At 38.4% G+C, this 17,765-nt stretch overlaps 1 protein-coding gene across 1 annotated transcript; it reads left to right on the top strand.

The window, feature by feature from the left end:
- Nucleotides 1-625: 625 nt before the first annotated feature.
- nbn (nibrin) lies at nucleotides 626-16,629 on the top strand. The gene is made up of 17 exons (XM_080040074.1): nucleotides 626-780; nucleotides 1,905-2,026; nucleotides 3,868-3,995; nucleotides 4,152-4,311; nucleotides 4,406-4,509; nucleotides 4,594-4,711; nucleotides 5,471-5,664; nucleotides 5,798-5,898; nucleotides 6,164-6,287; nucleotides 6,393-6,592; nucleotides 7,834-8,005; nucleotides 8,169-8,796; nucleotides 8,957-9,046; nucleotides 9,434-9,574; nucleotides 10,199-10,312; nucleotides 10,396-10,445; nucleotides 14,243-16,629. Exons 1-17 carry the CDS (start codon nucleotides 750-752, stop codon nucleotides 14,274-14,276), a joined length of 2,511 nt encoding a protein of 836 aa, XP_079896200.1. The 5' UTR covers nucleotides 626-749; the 3' UTR covers nucleotides 14,277-16,629.
- The last annotated feature ends 1,136 nt before the right edge of the window (nucleotides 16,630-17,765 follow it).

Here is a 17,765-nt window from a genome sequence, read left to right as displayed (position 1 = left end):
TATGATTGTCTGGTTTGTGTCTGGTTCAGGTTATACGATTGAATAAAAATGTGGACTTTGTGTCTAATTTCAGAATTTTGCTTTAACAATTAAATAATTAGTCATTAGTAATAGCCTAGTTAAATATTACTAATCATTTTAGAATTATTTATAGTGCTATTCCTTTATTCACAGATAATGACTGATCCCCAGTCACCATCACAATGTGTCTACTGATCAATTCAGAAGAGTGTCATAACAATTCACAAATGCTGTATAATTTTAATTATTCAAAAACTATGTTGAAAATAGGCTAGCTTACTGCCATCAGGAGGGAAGGTGTGAGAGCCTCAGTATCCAGATCTTATGCTTGAGTCAGTCATACCATTGTTTATAAATACTCTGGGCGAAGTAAAAGTTCTGCAAAGTAACTAAATGTAGCCTATCAATATGTAATGGAGTAAAAATAACCTAATTTGATTTTAGAGCACAGTATAACTATAACGCATAAATATTCACTGTATATAATACACACTGTGATTCAACCCTTAATTCTAATTTGTATTCCACTTACCTTTAATAAATGCGGGAAGTGAATTTTATTTTGAAAAGAGAGTCGTGGCGCAGTGTTTGTACGTCACACGATGGCGCGCAGTAAGTGTCCACCGTGTTGATAGTTTGTTTTTATGGACTTGTTGTTTTAAGATATTAACGTATCTCCGGAGTGGCTGGTGGTTTGAATTTATGAAAAGGATACATAAAGCAGTAACATGTGGATACTAACAGCCCTGCAGCCTGGAGGTAACTTTTTCTGTCGCTGCTGACATTTTATCAAAGGCCTTGAAAGTGTTAGCATGAGCACATTTGCAGCCTTAAGCCAATGGGTGTCTCCGAACAGAATAAAATTCATTACATATTCAGTTACATGTAAAAAATAATCCTAGACTAACACTAACGGACATTATCTTCATTATATATTCTCCAGTATTCTGCCGTTTTAAACTGAAATTATTTTGGTTTCGGGACAAAACAAGACATTTGAAAACAGGGTTCCTGCAGATCCTTAAATTGTCTTGAAAGGCATTAAATTCATTAATCAAAAAATATGGTAAAGTTTCTAATGTCTTAAATCAATCTGTCAGAAGTTTTAAAAATGCTAAGAGATATGGAGTAGGATTATATAAATATTTCTTTCTGACATATTTTAAAAAGCTCAGTAGGCTAATAGGTAACATATTTTTTAATAATTTACAAATGCCTCCTGTATTAATGTCACAGATAAGCAGCATGGCATTATCCGATATGGTCGTTTGGGTTATTTAGGGGACACATTATTAATACTACTGGCTTTTTGTATTTAAAATGACTTGAAAATGAACAATAACCTTTGATGTAAGTCATCTGACTATTTCGAAGGACCAAAAGTTCTGTTTTATATTACAATAAGGTAATTAATTGTTTGTCTTTTTTCTCTCAAGTTTAGTTTTTTTGTAAAATTGTTGGAACCTGGATTTAAAAAAAAAATTAACTAACAAATATTTAAACAAATGAATAAGGAAAATAATTGTTAGTTTCAGCCAACATGTGATCTTATATAATACATTAATCACCATCAGTGATGCTTTGTGTTTTCTTGTTTACCAAAAGATAATATTTGTCCTATTACTGTACAAGTCAGCCTGCTCAATGAACCACAGAATGAAGTGTGATTGCCAAAGACATGACTGAGGCAAATAATTATTAGATAGATAGGCAAACCATATTGCAGATTGATACAGTACATTGTGCATTGGGCACATATCATTCCTTTATTTAAAATGTTAAGATTATTTTTATGTAACTAGTTCAGTTTGTGAAACCAAAGTTTGTCTGTTTGTGATTTTATATGATGAGGTTTATATAACTTGCTTCCTGTCTCTCATTAGGTGAGACCCACTATCTCCTCCAGAGTAAAGATTATGTGGTTGGGCGCAAGAACTGTGACATCATCCTACCCAGCGACCAGTCCATCAGCAGGGCTCACGCTCAACTCACTGCCAATGACCAGGTGAGGTGTTTTTTTAAATTAAACATCTACCTTCTTTAGGGTTGAAGTCTGAGCATTATGATCCATTAGTTTTGGTCCAATGAATTCAGTGGTGACAACTTTTCATAATAGAAAACCCATTGCACCAGCAGCATGATACCTTTCTCTGCTGTGGATCCAAAAGCTCTTTATGACTCAAAACTCAGGTTCCTTTTGAGCTCAATGACACAACATGGTAAATGTCCAGTGTCATCAGAGATAACAAACAGTTGTTGTGACAGTGTGAGTATTTACTCATGCGGCAATGTAATCTATGTATTAGGTCATTGTTTGTGATCGTTTGAGGTGTGTGCATGAAGGCAACTGACAAAGGTAGAGAGTCATTATGTCATTTCGAAATTAAAGAGATCCTATTATACTACTTTTCTGGTCTTAATTTCTTGTTAAAAACTGCTATAGAGCAACCTGACACGAATCACATCACAAAAAACTATGTAGATTTTCGGGACACTCTTCCTCTTACCCTAGCATTAGTGAGCACAGCAGTCTCTCTCTACACACTGCTTTGAGCTTCTCCGCCCCTCCCCCCCTGCTGCAAACCCCACTCCGTTGTGATTGGTTACCTTCCTTCCAGCAGCGGGAGATTTTCAGGAAGGTGGGGGCATGCAGCCGGAGCTTGCCTGAGCAGCATTACCATACATGGAAACATCCGGGTGCGTGACTCAAACTACCCGGAAATTTGAACAAGTTATTTCTCGACCGGCTGCCATAGTGTTTAGTGCTCTGCATAGCCACCCCAGACGGTCAGCAGGGAATACGTCGAAATGCATGCACGTAATTATTTGATACGCTAGTATGGTTAAACATGACTATAAATCATTATAACAACGTTTATAGGTCATAAAAGTTGAAAAGTATCATAGGTCCTCTTTAATGTACGGTAAATTACTGATAAACAATAAATACCAAGTAAGATCTAACATCTAATACACACTGAATAATTTACATAATTATGAAAATATTAATTTTGCTTATCACCCTATCCTTCATATAATGTACCAGGTAGATGAGTTATGTGAGATAATTTGGAGAATATTTCCCTTTTGAACAGAAGGTGGGGCTATTACACCATTCCATCTTAACATTGAACTGAGACTACTGAGTTGTGGGCAGGTCACTGCCACAAGAAATGAGGTACACGTATAATGAGGAATAAAACATTAAATAGATGATCGCTTACCTGAGCCAAAGTCACCTTCAATCCTATCACAAAGTAATAAGTGAAAAAAAGTATGTTTAAACGAAAACCGTGCTTCCTTTGCTGAGCATTACAAGAGTGCTATTTTAACAGCTACGACAGAGGGGTGATATATATTTATTATATTGTTGTTCTTAAATTGGGTCCTTCTAGCTAATTATTTCCCCTGCACTACCACAACACTGAAACAGGAAAACAGAAATCTAAACATACAAAAAGCGCTATATTTAAATACAAGAGCAGAGTTTAAGGCGGGTTATGTTTTTGTTTTTTTAGTTATTTTTTTCCCCCGCTGTCTTTCTCTTTACTGTGTTTCTTTTCATTTATAAAATCCCAAATCTACTGTACCATTCAAGTGTCTAAAAGTAATTATATCTGTTAATACTCAAAATAATCTCAATTTCAGGTCTTATTTTTAGTTCTGGATGTCGCCTTTTGTTCTTAAGGATAAATCGATTGTCTGTGTCTGGGAGACGTTTCCTTCTTAAACTTAGGCTTCGTTTAAAGGGACGGATTTCTCACTAATTCAACAGAGAGATGTAGGATGTGTTGTTTGACTGATGGAACATTTCACAAGTTGCTCTTATGAACTTTTTATTCCTAGACCCTGGCTCTGAAGGACACCTCCAAGTATGGTACCTTTGTCAACAGCCAGCGCTTGACCGAGAACACAGCAGTGAACCTGAAATCGGGGGATAGTGTCACGTTTGGGGTTTTTCACAGCAAATTCAGGTACGTGACTGAAATGGGTCTTGTTTAATATCAATGTTTTTTTTCTGGCCTCACTTTTATTTGCACTCACAGTTAGTTTTGATTACCCCCAAATTCACAAAATACTCAATTCTTGTGTTAATATGAATTTCCGACTTTTTTTGCGTTGTGAATCAGTGTGGAACATCTGCAGCCAGTGGTGTGTTCGTCGTGTCTGGACAGGGATGGCAAGGCATCGCTCTCTCAGGCCCTGTTGGCTCTGGGTGGAAAGCTGGTAAACAACTGGACTCAGGACTGCACCCACCTGACCATGCCCACTGCTAAAGTCACCGTGAAGGTCAGGGTCGGACATGTTGTGACCTCATCAACACATGTGATGCGTTTTGTCCCTGAACTTGTGACCGTGTGCTTCCTATCTCTTTCCTAATTAGACCATCTGTGCCCTGCTCTGCTGTCGTCCCATCGTGAAGCCGCAGTTCTTCTCTGAGCTCAGCAGAGCCGCTCAGCAAAAACTACCCCTTCCTAAGGCAGAGAGGTACAACCACAACGCGTTGACACATGAAGTGTGGCTACAGTGAAGCGAACATTATTTCATCTGCGCTGTTCATTGTTTTTCAAGTTACCTCCCCGAGATTGATGAGCCCAGCTTGAGTAAAGAGAATGTGAACCTTGGGGCAATTCCAGTTCGCAAACAGCTTTTCACTGGAAAGACCTTCATATTTCTCAGTGCCAAGCAAGTACGTCTACTTCTACTTAAGTCATAGAATTGTGGATTTAATAGATTGAATAGATTTTCAGCAGATCAGTTATAATTGCTTTGCAAACACATAAGAGTTATACAAATGCAGCACTTGTTTTAGGTTATAAAGTCACCCAAATTATGACAATTTCAACATTTTGTTCTTGACTTTACATTTACTGCTGTAAAATACCACAGTCTTGAATCATACGTGGATTTAATTCTTAAGCTCCAGATGGGGTCAAGTGCATCCAAGGGCATGTGTAGGTTAAGGTTATTGTTTTGCCTGGTCTCAGCAACAGTATGAAGTGAAGTCTGTTGTATTCTGGATCTTAACATTCATCTGCACTGACAGTACCAACCTAAAGGGATTGTATTTTGGTATACTCAAAACAGAAAAGGTCTAAAATGTGTCCTTTCTCTCTAGCTGCTGTAGTTGTAATGCGTTTTTATGTAATGCGTGGTTGGATATTGTCAAATTACGATTGAGCGTTTCTGCATTTTCCAAGCTTGAGGTTGCAGGTGTACCTGAGAATGCCAGCATTATAAAATATCTTGTGGAATAAATGCTCTTACAGTAGCTAAAATATTAATGTATCGCTCAGAGGCTAGAGCTTTCATCAGACAAAACTGAGAAGGCCTTCAGCTTCAACTGGGGCACAACTAAAGAAGGGGAAAATAATCAGAAAATGCACACATTCACTCTGTCTGACTTGTCACAATTGTTCTATTTGCTGCTGGTCTCCATTGTTTACAGCTGAAGCGCCTGAGTGCAGCAGTGAGTTTTGGAGGTGGCAGGAGTCAGCTGCTGGAGGAGGGCTCTGTGCCTCGGGACCTGCTGGAGTCTCCGCAGAGCTGCGTGGTCGACGTCACAACAGGTAGCTCCCAACCACAGGAGCTTCCTCCCTCAACCACAGAGTGGGCAAATTCTGTGAGGAACATTGTTCAAAGGTTGGCATAAACTGCTGTTTCTCTGCAGCAAAAGCACTGAGCGGTGTGTTGCTGTCAATTTACCTGTGAGGGGGATCATTTGTAAACACCTTTAACCACTCTCTGCCATTTTATCCCTTTTTCACGGACATAGAAAAGGCCTTCGAGTCATCCCAGAGTCTGAAATTGGTTTGGCTGCCATCTATGCTTCCTGTGATAAGTACTGCAATCCGTCCAGTACAACACCAGATTCAGGTGGGTGACAGGACAAAAAAAAGACAAAACAAGGATTGCTTTTTTGGCATTTTTATGCTTTATTGATAGTGTAGAGACAGAGTTGAAATGGGGCAGAGAGGGGAGTGACATGCAGAGAACGACCGCGGGCTGGAATCGAGCCCGGGTCCGCTGCTGGCCGAGGTCCATGGGGGGGACGCCCTACCAACTGAGCTAAGGGCGCCCCCTTTGTTTGGTTTTGTGTCATGTTTTGTTTGGTTTGGTTTCCATCTCTTTTACATTTCAGATTCGGCACAGCCCAGAATTCCAAGTGCTTCGCTGTCACAGGGCGTGGCAGTGGATGAGACTGTGTTACCCGCAGCCTCTCAGAACATCACAGCGTATGCGGTTAACACAGAGCCATCACAGGGGTAACGACATGTCTATTATGGGTTCCAGTTGTTTAAACTTTACATTCTTTCTCTTTGTTCTATAAAATAACTTGTGTGACGTGTTTAATTTGACTTTATTATTAGGGTGGAGCTGTCTGAAGTAACAGGAGTGATGGCGATAGGGGAGACTCCTGAGAGGAAACCAAGTAGTCAGTTCCATGGATCCAAACCTGTAGGTCAGAAGACGTTCACTCAGTGCGTCGTGGCTGACACAATGAGATCGTCATTCAACACTATAGAGGACACGGACACGCAGAGGAAGAAGCCCGAGTCCAAACCGACAGGTAGCTGCATGAGTGAATGCACCGATCCGTCCTTTGCTCTCCTGGTACTGATTCGGATTCATAAAGTATGACATGTCATATAAAGACACCAATCCAATACCAGTGATGATCTGTTTATCTTTCCATTCAACATCTCTATCAAACTGATTGGTTTATGCGGTGTAATATAAAAGTACTATAGCTTTTCTGTATCAACACATCTTTTCCACTTATTTGTGTTTGTTCATAACGAGGTCACTTTTTAATATTGAGCAACAGAGATGCTATGTAGAATGCCTCCATCCCTTCTCAAACATTTTGTGCTTTAGTAAATTTATGGTTCCAAATTGTTCTTTGGGTTTCGCGTTTAAAAACAATACAACCAAATTGATTAGGAAAAAGTGTAAAATGTGGGTAAGTCAGTCTGTTCCCATACCTATTCTTTAAATTAGGTCAAAGTGTTAGTGCGAGTACCAATCTGGTGTATTGGCTTGATACATCCCTACAATTTATCCATCTCTCTATTTGATTGTGTTTAAAACACATTTCACCCAGTGTTTCCTCTGGAAAGGCGCTAAAAACCCTCCTGTTAACCAAATAGTTCCACTTTGTGTGTAAAAGGCTTATTAAAGGTGGGGTCAGCGATTCTGGAGAATGCTTGTTGTTGTCTTATTTTATTTTTTTCAAAATCAGAAATGATCTCCTCATGATCCACTACTTGTATCTACTGTTTGTGTACTGAAAAAAAATCCAGTGTAAACACATAGCCTAGCCTCTTAAAACTGGCATGTTGCTAGCTATGTTGTTTACATACCATTTTACAGAGCCTAGGCTGTGTATTCACACCAAAAAAAAATCCACGCACACACAGTGCTGATCGTGAGGAGATATTCACTGATTTCGACAAAGTGAATTGGTCAACAAAGGTTTCACAGAATCACTGACTCCACCTTTAAGTAACTTCTGAGATACAGTATAGCTTGTTCACAATTCAACTTTAGAGGTGTTGGTAGGTGGACTTTTTTTTTGTACCTTTGGACAGATTCAGGCTAGCTGTTTCCCTGTGTTTTGAGTTTTTAAGCTGGCTGCAGTTATACTGGAAAGATATGAGTACATTATAAATATTCTCATCTTCCTCTCAGCAGGTAAGTGCATCACCTCAAATGTCAAATTATCCCTTGAATTCACTTGGGATAGGAGCATCTGCTGAATGTCTGTAATGTTAAAGCAAATCAACCAGTCAATGTTTTCTGCTGTTTTAGGGGCTGGTAGTCGTGGCATTAGTTCCCAGCCATCCATTCCAAAGACAAATGGTGGCCTGAAGACATTCCTACAGAAGCAATCTCCTCAGAAACCGAGAACCTCTGCACAAACTTCCCCACAAAAACAGTCAACGCTGACCAGTTTCTTTCAACCGGCAGCTAGCAAGAAAAGGTAAACATCTGCTCCTCACAGCAACAGTAGAAACTCCCTGGGACCCTGAAGCAGATAAGCAGTTTAGGAGATAGATAGGTAATGTTTACTCTGATAGGGCATCTAATATTCTAGTCGAAAAAGTCTATTCTTACCCGTCTCTTTTTTTCATCCCGTCATCAAGGCCTTTGGAGGATGAGCTCTTCGCTGTTGAGTCAGAGCCAAAACGGCCTGTAATGGAATCCTCCATTGGTAGACATGCACCAAATGCTTCCGTCCCAGCTAAGGAAACATACTCGTGTTCAGAAAGCGTCCCCTCGGCAACGTCCCAGCTGGGGTCAGCAGCAGATCTCTTTGTTGGACGGCCAGTGGCTAAGTCTGTCAAGGAGGAGCCGAGGTGTCGAAAGAGGAAGGAGATGGAAGAAGTGATAGCGATAGATGAACTAGAGTCTCTGATGTCTGAAGACTTCTTTGATGAGCATCCCTCAAGTGATCAAAGTCATAAAGAACAGCCAATAACACACAGGTCTACCAAACCAGCCCAGGGTTTGAAAACTGTGGAGGCTTCGTCTTCAAGCAAGAGGCAACGGGTAGAAAATGGAACTGACAAAACGCCACAGGAAAAAGAGTTGAGCACCAATAAGAAATACGGACAAATATCTGAACAGCGTGTTGACTCCATCAAGACGGAGCAGGTCCATCCTTCAGAATACAAGACAACAAATTATGAGTCCAAAAAACCCCAAGTGCCATCCGCCAGTACAATTGAAAAAATACAGCCTTTTGAAGAGGATGCTGGGTCCTTCATTGAGGTGAGGATTTACTGTCTGGCCTGTCTGCAGTTTTTTTTTGTTTGTTTGTCATCCAGTAATTTAAAGTAACTAACACTCGGTACATGACTTAGCTTCATAATAAATTATGCTTCACTATTATTAACATAGATTTTTCAACCTTTTTTCTTTATTCCTGTAGGATTTAGAGCTACTCAAAGTAGATATTTGCCAGCCTAAAGAGGAGCCTAAGGTCCCTCCAAAACCTGTTACAATCAAACAGGAGGTCCAAGTAAGTCCTGTGAAAAAACGACTGTTGCCGTTTTGTTTCTTTTCTCTATGAATATGCACCATTTCAGAGATGCTTTATTATCTACATGTTTTACATGTCAAAATCGGCTTTTCTGGTTTTCAATTACCCTAAAGCTCTAGAAGCATTGGACATGTCAAAGTCGGTAAATGCAACTCCTTTTTCCTAAAGCTGCAAGACAACAGTGTTTGTTTAATGGTACTTTAAACATATTGTGGCTATGGCTTCATGTTGATTTGATCTTAGTATTTATTTACTCAGAGTTCAGTATTAACTGCCGTTCAACAACTATAAGAGTTGCAAGCCAAACTATTTTTGTTGCTTTGTTGACACCTAAAATCTCCCATATCTTATGTTAACTTTTTTCAGGACTCAAAGATTGACGAAGACCTACCTAAAAAGGTTCTGTTAGTGGAGTTTAGATCTCTCACTGTGTCTGCTCCTCCCAAAAACAAACCGCAAAGGATGCAAGGAGCCAGCTACGCAAAGAACTTCAAATGTTTCCGCAAGGTCAGACTTCAATGCAACTCACACAACAGAAAAACACAGTAGAGCCTTATGTGAATTTATAATTTAAAAAATACTCAAATAAATTATAAAAGTCCAAAAGTGTTGTGTTTAATTAAAATAATTTATATTTGCCTGTATGCCATTGCCAACAGATCTAGTCTAAATAGTTGGTCCTCTACTGATAATACACAAAATATTAGTTACAACAGTTAACATTTCCATTTAAAATTATAAAAATGCACTCATCCATGGTTAGGGTATAACAAAAATCTAATTTCAGACACTCAAATGAAAACATTCAAATAACATTAAAGGCCTAGAATTCAGGATTCGATAGATTATAAAGAATACCTGTTGAGGAAGGCATCATTCTTTCTGATCAAAAAACCTGTTTTCTCTCCATGCACACCAGAGAGTTATTGTGTGACATTTTTTTGACATGATACATGTCCACCACATTTAGGTAGTAGGTTGATGACTCAATCATGTATGCCCCGATGAATACATTGTCTCCAGTGACGGGATGGTCCAAATCAACTCTCGACCCCGCCATAAAGCACAAGAAAGAAAAATATCAACAAGGATTCCCTCATGTAAAGAATAATACCCTTGTGCGTATTACAGATCTGCGTGCCAGGTAGAGAGGGCTCACCCCACATCATTGGAGGCTCTGATCTGCTGGTTCACAACAAGGGCAAGAACTCTGATCTGGATGAATGGCTTAAAGATGCAGCTGAGGTACCGTTGTGACTCTGAACCTCTTACCTACCTGTGACTTGTCTGAGCCTCCACTCATGATTCCATCCTTGTGTTTGTTTTAGGAGCAGCATCAGAGCAGACGAGATGAAACTGTAGGAGATGACCTCTTTAGGTGAGAACCTCTGTCCTGTCTAATTTTATGTGGGATTTGTAATAACCTTATTCACAGCTTCCTTAAAAACCTTGAATATGCTCACATATCTCCTAGAGTTGTGATTTTTTTATATTTTTATTTTTTTATAGAACAGACTTTATTGATTAGTAATGACTTGAGATCTTTTTTTTTTTTTACTATAGGTTGGGGGTAAAAGGGTTATACTAATAATTTTCTGTCCGATTTAATATCGGTGAATCAAATTCCAAAATGTTACTTAATTTATATTACTTATATAATTGTGGGTGATTTGTTATGAATTCTGATTAAACAATAATAAATAAAACAATATTGCGGATTAAACTCAGAAAATATATACGGTTAAAGGGAAAGTTTGGAATTTTGGACATAGGGCCTGATTCCCAAGTGTTCTTTATCATTGGAGACAGTTTTCAACACATTTCATTCAGTCCTTCTAGTTGCAGAGTTTGCTCGTGCTAGGCTAGCGCACAGGATTGGGGTCTAATTAGCCTGCTACTAAAACAGTCTTACCCACTCCACAGTACACCCGAGGCTTATCAATTATAACGCTAGACTATCGATGTAAATGTCTGCGTTGATAGAATAATGTTAGAAATAAAACCAACCTCGCATCGCATGAATCATCACATTTTGAGGGACTACTTTCTCAGCAGCAGCAGAATTTTACTTTGCTCCGGCTAGTTGTGTAACCGAATCACTACAGCAGAAAGTAAACAGAGCAGCGTGGGACAGAAGCGGAAACGAAGGACTAGGCAACACGGTGGTTCAGTGTGCATTTAGGAATTGTATAAATAAACCCTATCGATGTGCAGCACAAAGTTTCCACCAATTTTCAGTGGCTTGTTGCTGCTGGTTTGGACATAAAAACACCGGTGGAAACTGTTCGCAAACTGAGTATTTGTAACGATAATTTCAGACCGGACGACTTCGAGAAACCCCCGCAATCTAAAGAGCAATAAATCACTGAAAACGAAAGCGGCTAATTAGACCCCAATCCTGTGCGCTAGCCTAGCACGAGCAAACTCTGCAACTAGGACTGAATGAAATGTGTTGAAAACTGTCTCCAATGATAAAGAACACTTAGGCTAACTTGGGAATCAGGCCCTATGTCCAAAATTCCAAACTATCCCTTTAATGTTAATGTCATTCTGTTGCTTTAGTATAAAGTTTATGTCCTCCAAACCTGTTTTCTTTTTTTGGCCTTTGTCGGTAGCATCCTTTCTGATTTAGGCAATTAAAGGCAAGGCAAGTTTATTTATATAGCATAATTCAGACACAAGGCCATTCAAAGTGCTTTACAGGGGCCTAAAATGCATCAAGATAAGACATTTGAAATTGCATTTAACCTATTGATACCGGATGCTGCCCGACGCTACATTGTATCTCCTGCCGGCAGCATTGTTGTTTTGTCTCATTTTCATGGCACATGCAGCATAGATTGCATCGCCATTGGTTCAAATACCCATGAGGTGGGTCTTGTTGATTTATTAAAACCACGTGAACACCCAAATGTTGTGTGGTTTGCCGAAAATCACGTCAATCACAAAAAAAAGGAGCCTGCTGTGTGTTCACGTGATCGGCGATAGTGTATTACAGAACAGTTAGTGGCGTTCAGAGCGCAGAATCTAGGTCTACTGTAGACTACTGACGAAAATCACACATCACATTACTTCTGTTTAGTAACAATATTTCTTAATTTAGGCTTTATTTGGCTGCTCCTCCACAAGTCAGCCCAGCCAGGCGATAGTGTAGTTTCAGTTTAGTTTTCATCTCCGTGTTATACAGCTGTTTGGACCAGCTGATCGGCTCCTGACAGCGTGATAACTGAACTAAATTATAAAATAAAGCTATCTCTTCCTCCCTCTTATCTGTCTATCTTTCTCTCTCAACTGCACACTCAGTCACTACTATCCATGCTTAAAGGAAGCAGGATTATAACCTCATTTAGCACATTATTTTTTAAATATTTTATATAATTTATTCATTCCCCCCCCATCTAATTTTTAGAAAAATGTGTTGGTTTGTAAGTGCTCAGGGAGCATGCTTTAATAAAACCTGTAAACTGTACCTTTTAAATGTCTTATTTCATGTTTCTATGTGCTACAGAGGCTTAGATATTAAGGTTTTGGTAGACGTTGACAATTCGTAGTATTTTTTCAGAAAACCCTCAGGAGATAAGGACATGTATTCCAGATTGCCATAGACGTCAATGGGTTAAGAAATAGGGAGAGCAAAGAAAATATGTCAAGATTTAGACCTCAGATCCCTTGTTAATTATTGTTTAAATGTTCATAATCAAGTTAAAGGTTTGTTTTCTTGGATATCAAAAACGTATTTATTATATATAAAAAAATATATATTCTTACTTAAAGGTGCTCCGAGGAACTTTGTATTTGTGTCCCAATTAAGGGGCCGCAGCCTTCTTAGGACGCGGTCTATGAAGGCCATAGCCCGTGAAGGCCGACCGAGCGTTGTTAAATGAGACGGTCTCCGCATGTCTCCGTTTACGAGCATTTCCGGTTTGCGTAACAAGCCGTTCCTTGCGTGGCGACTCGCCGCTCCTGTGCTGCTTAGCAACACTGATTGCTGCCAACGGAGACATCCTTGTCAACGGAGGAAAAAAGAAAAAGAAGTTGCCTACCAGACGAAAAGAAAAAAAAGTACAAGAAGAAATAAAAGAAAAGACAAGAAAAAAAGAAAGGAAGATAAAAGTTAAGAAGATGGGGCAACACGTTGCTGTTTTATTATTTTATTTTATGCCATCTCTGAAAAAAACGCAATGAATCTTGGTATATGTTGGGCCGTGAAGGATACATCTGTTGGACCCTTCAGAACCGTGAAACGAAGGCTGCATTTCTTAGCCGCATATGAAGGAGCCTTCGAAATGGGACAAGCCTTGACGCGCCGTTATGACGCAATCGGTCTTCAAATGCAGCCTTCGAAGGCTGCGGCCCCTTAATTGGGACACAGCTTCAGTTTAGGCTTTTTCTTGAACCCCCTTTGGACAAAAGCGGTAGTGTTTTTACTACGCCAGCTGTTCCTGGTTGAGTGTACCCATGACAAAGGCATTGAGAAAAACTATATATAAAATAGCATTTTTGCACTTATGGTCTCGTTTGCTGTTACATGTAATTTATGATCATCAGAGGAAAAAATTATACTGTTTCAGAAATATTCAAAAATTCCTGGTAAAACCTTTAACATATTTTCATTAAGGTGGTACAAATACTCTTTAATGCCTGAGTCATTATAATCAGGTGCAGACAACATAATTAACCACCTTCTGTTCAATCAGCATAGCAGTTATTTCGTCACAGCAGTTGCCAGGGTAACATAGGTGATGTAAGCTGTCGCCGGTGCCCTGTTTTCTTCGACTTAGCTGAAAAGAGTGTGTGTGTGTGTGTGTGTGTGTGTGTGAGAGAGAGAGAGAGAGAGAGTGTGATTGTGTGAGGGAGGGAGACGGCTGAGTTGTTTGATCACTGAGTCATGCTCAGTCAGTCATGCGTAGCCAGGGAACAGTCTCTGCTACTAAGAAAACAATCCGGTATTTTTTTGGTTGGTCTAAATTAAGTTTCCAGACATGGTTTATAGGAAGCCTGTTTGCTTTGAGCTGTTCAAACACAGTCCGTGTTTTACAGCGCTTAATATGGTCTGTTTTTATTGTTTGTTAAATGCCTCTAAGGACATTGAGGAATGATCCAGGAGGAATGTTAAAAGCCCATCCTGAAATTGACCTGTGAGATAAAATCTTGTTTTTGTGTTTGTGTCTTTAGGTACAACCCCACCAAACTAACAAAGAGAAGATGAAAGGCCTTTTTCTGGACGTCCCACAGAGTTAATTCATTTCACAGGCACAGGAAGTATGACTCCATCAACAATGTATTAAATAGACTATTTGAAAGATAATTCTTTATATCTGTCTTTCAGCCATAATGTTAAAGAATGCAACATAACATATCTTCATATCTGCAAAAACGATCAGAAATGTTTGCCAGTGTTTTGTTTTGCTGTTCTTCCTGTTCCGTCTATAAATGTAATCTCCACTAATTCAGCCACTGGCAGCAAGAAATGTAATACAACAGTCCCATGTTCAGAGATTTTTATCTCAAATTCTTTTATTTGTCAATAATAATAAAAAAATGTGGCATACAAAACATTAAAAACTCTTCAGTTGTAAAAGAGAGCGGTAAACTCCACATGCTGAAAGCAGCTATTCCTTCGTTTTGAAGTTATGACCAAGTGTGTTCCCTGGTTTTAGCTGAACTTAAAACAGATTCAAGTTGACTTTTCCTAATCGATTTCTGATGAGCTAAACCCACAGGCACTTTTACAGATCTAAAACTATTCAAGTAACATCTGTGGGCCCCTTCATATTCAAGAGACACAGCATTCAGCATGAACTATGCAGTAATAAATGTATTTTTTCATGGGCAGCACAATGTCAAAGGATAAAAGGAGACTTGCCTTCGAACTAAACATTTCTCTATTGCAGTGGAATTTTGTTTTCTTACTTTATTTTTCTTACTTTGTGAACAAATGATCTACTACCATCAGTTTCTCTTTTCTTTTAATCATACAAATCTGTTAGTTCTTTATGAAGCAAGCAGGTTGCTCTAAGAAGGATCTTTTTTTTTTTTCCTTATTAAATAAATTCTAAACAATAATAAGAGATTTCTCCACTCTGGAGTCACACAGTCTTCTATGCAATCTGCATGTGCTAGCTTAAAATTCTTCCTGTGTCTGTCCATAAAGAACTTTTCAGTCTTCAGCTCACAGCAGCTGCTGCTAGGCAATGGTTCATGCCTGCATGCATATTTTTAATATTGGTAACAAAACAATGCGTGGAAGTCAGTTAAAAAAGCATAAAGTAATAATTCAGCTGAAATTTAAGATTTAACACAATTAACAACATTTTCACTATTTAATTGTTATACGTATACAGCAATGTGGTGAACTACTGTGTTAGTGGAAAAAGTAATGTGACTACAGTTATGTGTTATTTATTAATGCATAACCCACCAACTCTGACTGACTACAATATTGTATTGAAGGTGTCAGAAGAAAGACTTCCTTAGATAGGGGGGTCAAAGTATTTAATCACAATAAACAAACCATGAGCTGTGTGTGAGAATTATGCACAAAAATTATGCATATGGCATCACACTCTCAGACAGTGAATGGAAGGAAAATAAAGCGTAAATGAACAATAGTTTGCTACTGTCACTGCTCACAACCTGTTATACTGTTATTTGGCACTTAATAAAACAATGTAGTCTGTTAACTGTAAAGCTGTATCAAAAAAAAGGAAGAATTTTATACATACCCACATGTGGAGTTGGGCAATATGAAAAAACATAACAGAAATGCCTAGTTAAAATATTTCATGTACAGTGGAAGAAGTTTGAATCAGTAATTGTTGTGTAAAGTAAAAAAAACAAGGTATTGTGGCATGTTTAAAACCTATGAGATGACCATAGTGATAGTCCAAAAGAAATTGACACACTGCCCAGTCTTGCTCTCAGGTTGATTGAATAGTTCCCGGATGGAGCTGGGATGTTAGCCTTCACAGGGATAGCCACAACATGCTAAAAAATGACATCACCTAATTATAAAAAATACAAACAAGATGCTAAAATTTGCTAGGTAAAAATACGGTTAATGGTTAATAAAAAAGAGTATTCTGCAAATGTGTGTTTTTTTTTTTAGATAAAACTCATTCTCTTCATACGTATGTACAGTATATGGGTTTCGAGCCAGATTAGCCAATACTGACTGGTCAAAATGCCAGTAACACAGTGTGTTGTAATTGTGGTATCTAAATAAATCGATTCTCAAGATTTTCACTGTATTCTGGTTAATATGTAATTGACAAGATAAATGAGTTTACAGGGGTATCTTGTTTAATCCTGTTTTCTACAAATAACATTTTACACAAAAGAATCCTCTCAATGAACAACATGCCCATCTTTATTATGTCAAAATGTATGATTCTGTGCTAAGAATTGTTTAATTTGATGAGAAGATTCCATGTTTTGGAATTAAAAGTTGTCTTCTAAATGACAGAAACATTAACGATTATTCTGAAAACTCTTAAGAAAAATAACTAAGCAAACACTATTTGTGTAAAATGTATGTGAAATTAGTTTCTTATGCTATAATGTTTAGTTATATATGTAAATCTAAATAAATAAAAACTAAAAACTATCTGCTTATCTGAATATGTTCATAATGTATGGATATAAAAGAAATAAAAAATAATAATATTTTTTTTTAATTACCACACTTATAATGGCCAGGTTTGAATCTAAACAGTAAAGTTAGCAATGAGGCCCAAGACATTTCAGGTCAGCAAGTGACGCTATTTGCATAGAAACCTTTTCACGAGTGCTATTATTTTTTAGATTTTTTACATTTTCTGAACCTTTTTTAGATATATGGCTCCAACCACCTACAATAGCAGCTAAATGGGGGGGAAAGCACAAAAAAGAGTGTAGGCTCAGATTAATCAGGAACATTTAGATTGCTTAGCCATGAACATGTTTGTTCGCACTGTCTGAGATACATATTGTTGTCCAGGTTGTTACTTACAGTTCAGGTGATGGTAACTTTCTAAATGGGACCACATTACTTACAAAACTTAAGCTTTTAGTGGAGAACAAGCATAGTGGCCTTTACTTTTGAGCATTCCCTGTACTAAAGGCTAAAATAACACTTACCGTACTTTCCGTACTATATGCCGCACTGGACAATAAGCCTCAGGTGTTATAATGTTTAATTACCATATGTAAGAGTTCGTGCACAGAGGGGATTGTCGGGAAAGAGATGGCTGCTTGAGGAAGCTCCCACATTTCAACAAACAAGTTGCATATTTGCATAACGTACGTAAGTGTTACCATTTTGTGCAATAGTAGCTATTAGGGATGGGCACGAGTGTTTTCGCTACTCGTGTGATCGCTTGCATTCCTCGAGGATCAATCGATTCCTCGTTAAACTTTTTTCTATTTTTAGGACGCAACGCATCTGTCTACAGAACAACGGTTGACCGCAATAAAGCACTCAATGCTTATGTCAAACAGTCACAGTTGCCATATGATATTAAGGATTTATTTTCCACAAGTTTAAAACACATTTTCCTAACTGAAAGTAATTAAATAAGCGGGCCACAATTTAAACCGATCGAGTAGGTCTGCGGTGGAGAGAGAAAAAAGAGAGAAAAAAAGCATGGGCTGTAGTTGGCTAACATTCAAAATAGACATTTATAATAAGAAGGGCAGCAAATACAATAAAATTATTGTC

Source organism: Ammodytes marinus, assembly GCF_949987685.1.
Source record: "Ammodytes marinus genome assembly, chromosome: 13".
In the NCBI taxonomy this organism is placed as follows: Eukaryota; Metazoa; Chordata; class Actinopteri; order Uranoscopiformes; family Ammodytidae; genus Ammodytes; species Ammodytes marinus.
The sequence above is the reverse complement of the archived record's forward strand: the minus strand, read 5'-3'. Positions and strand labels throughout refer to the sequence as shown.

Bases quoted from the DNA above. Each gene is read 5' to 3' on its own strand.
- nbn (XM_080040074.1), top strand. From the start codon at position 750: ATGTGGATACTAACAGCCCTGCAGCCTGGAG. The intron at 5,665-5,797 runs GTTGGCATAAAC...TCACGGACATAG, and splicing joins GTGAGGAACATTGTTCAAAG to AAAAGGCCTTCGAGTCATCC. The intron at 8,006-8,168 runs GTAAACATCTGC...CCCGTCATCAAG, and splicing joins CCGGCAGCTAGCAAGAAAAG to GCCTTTGGAGGATGAGCTCT.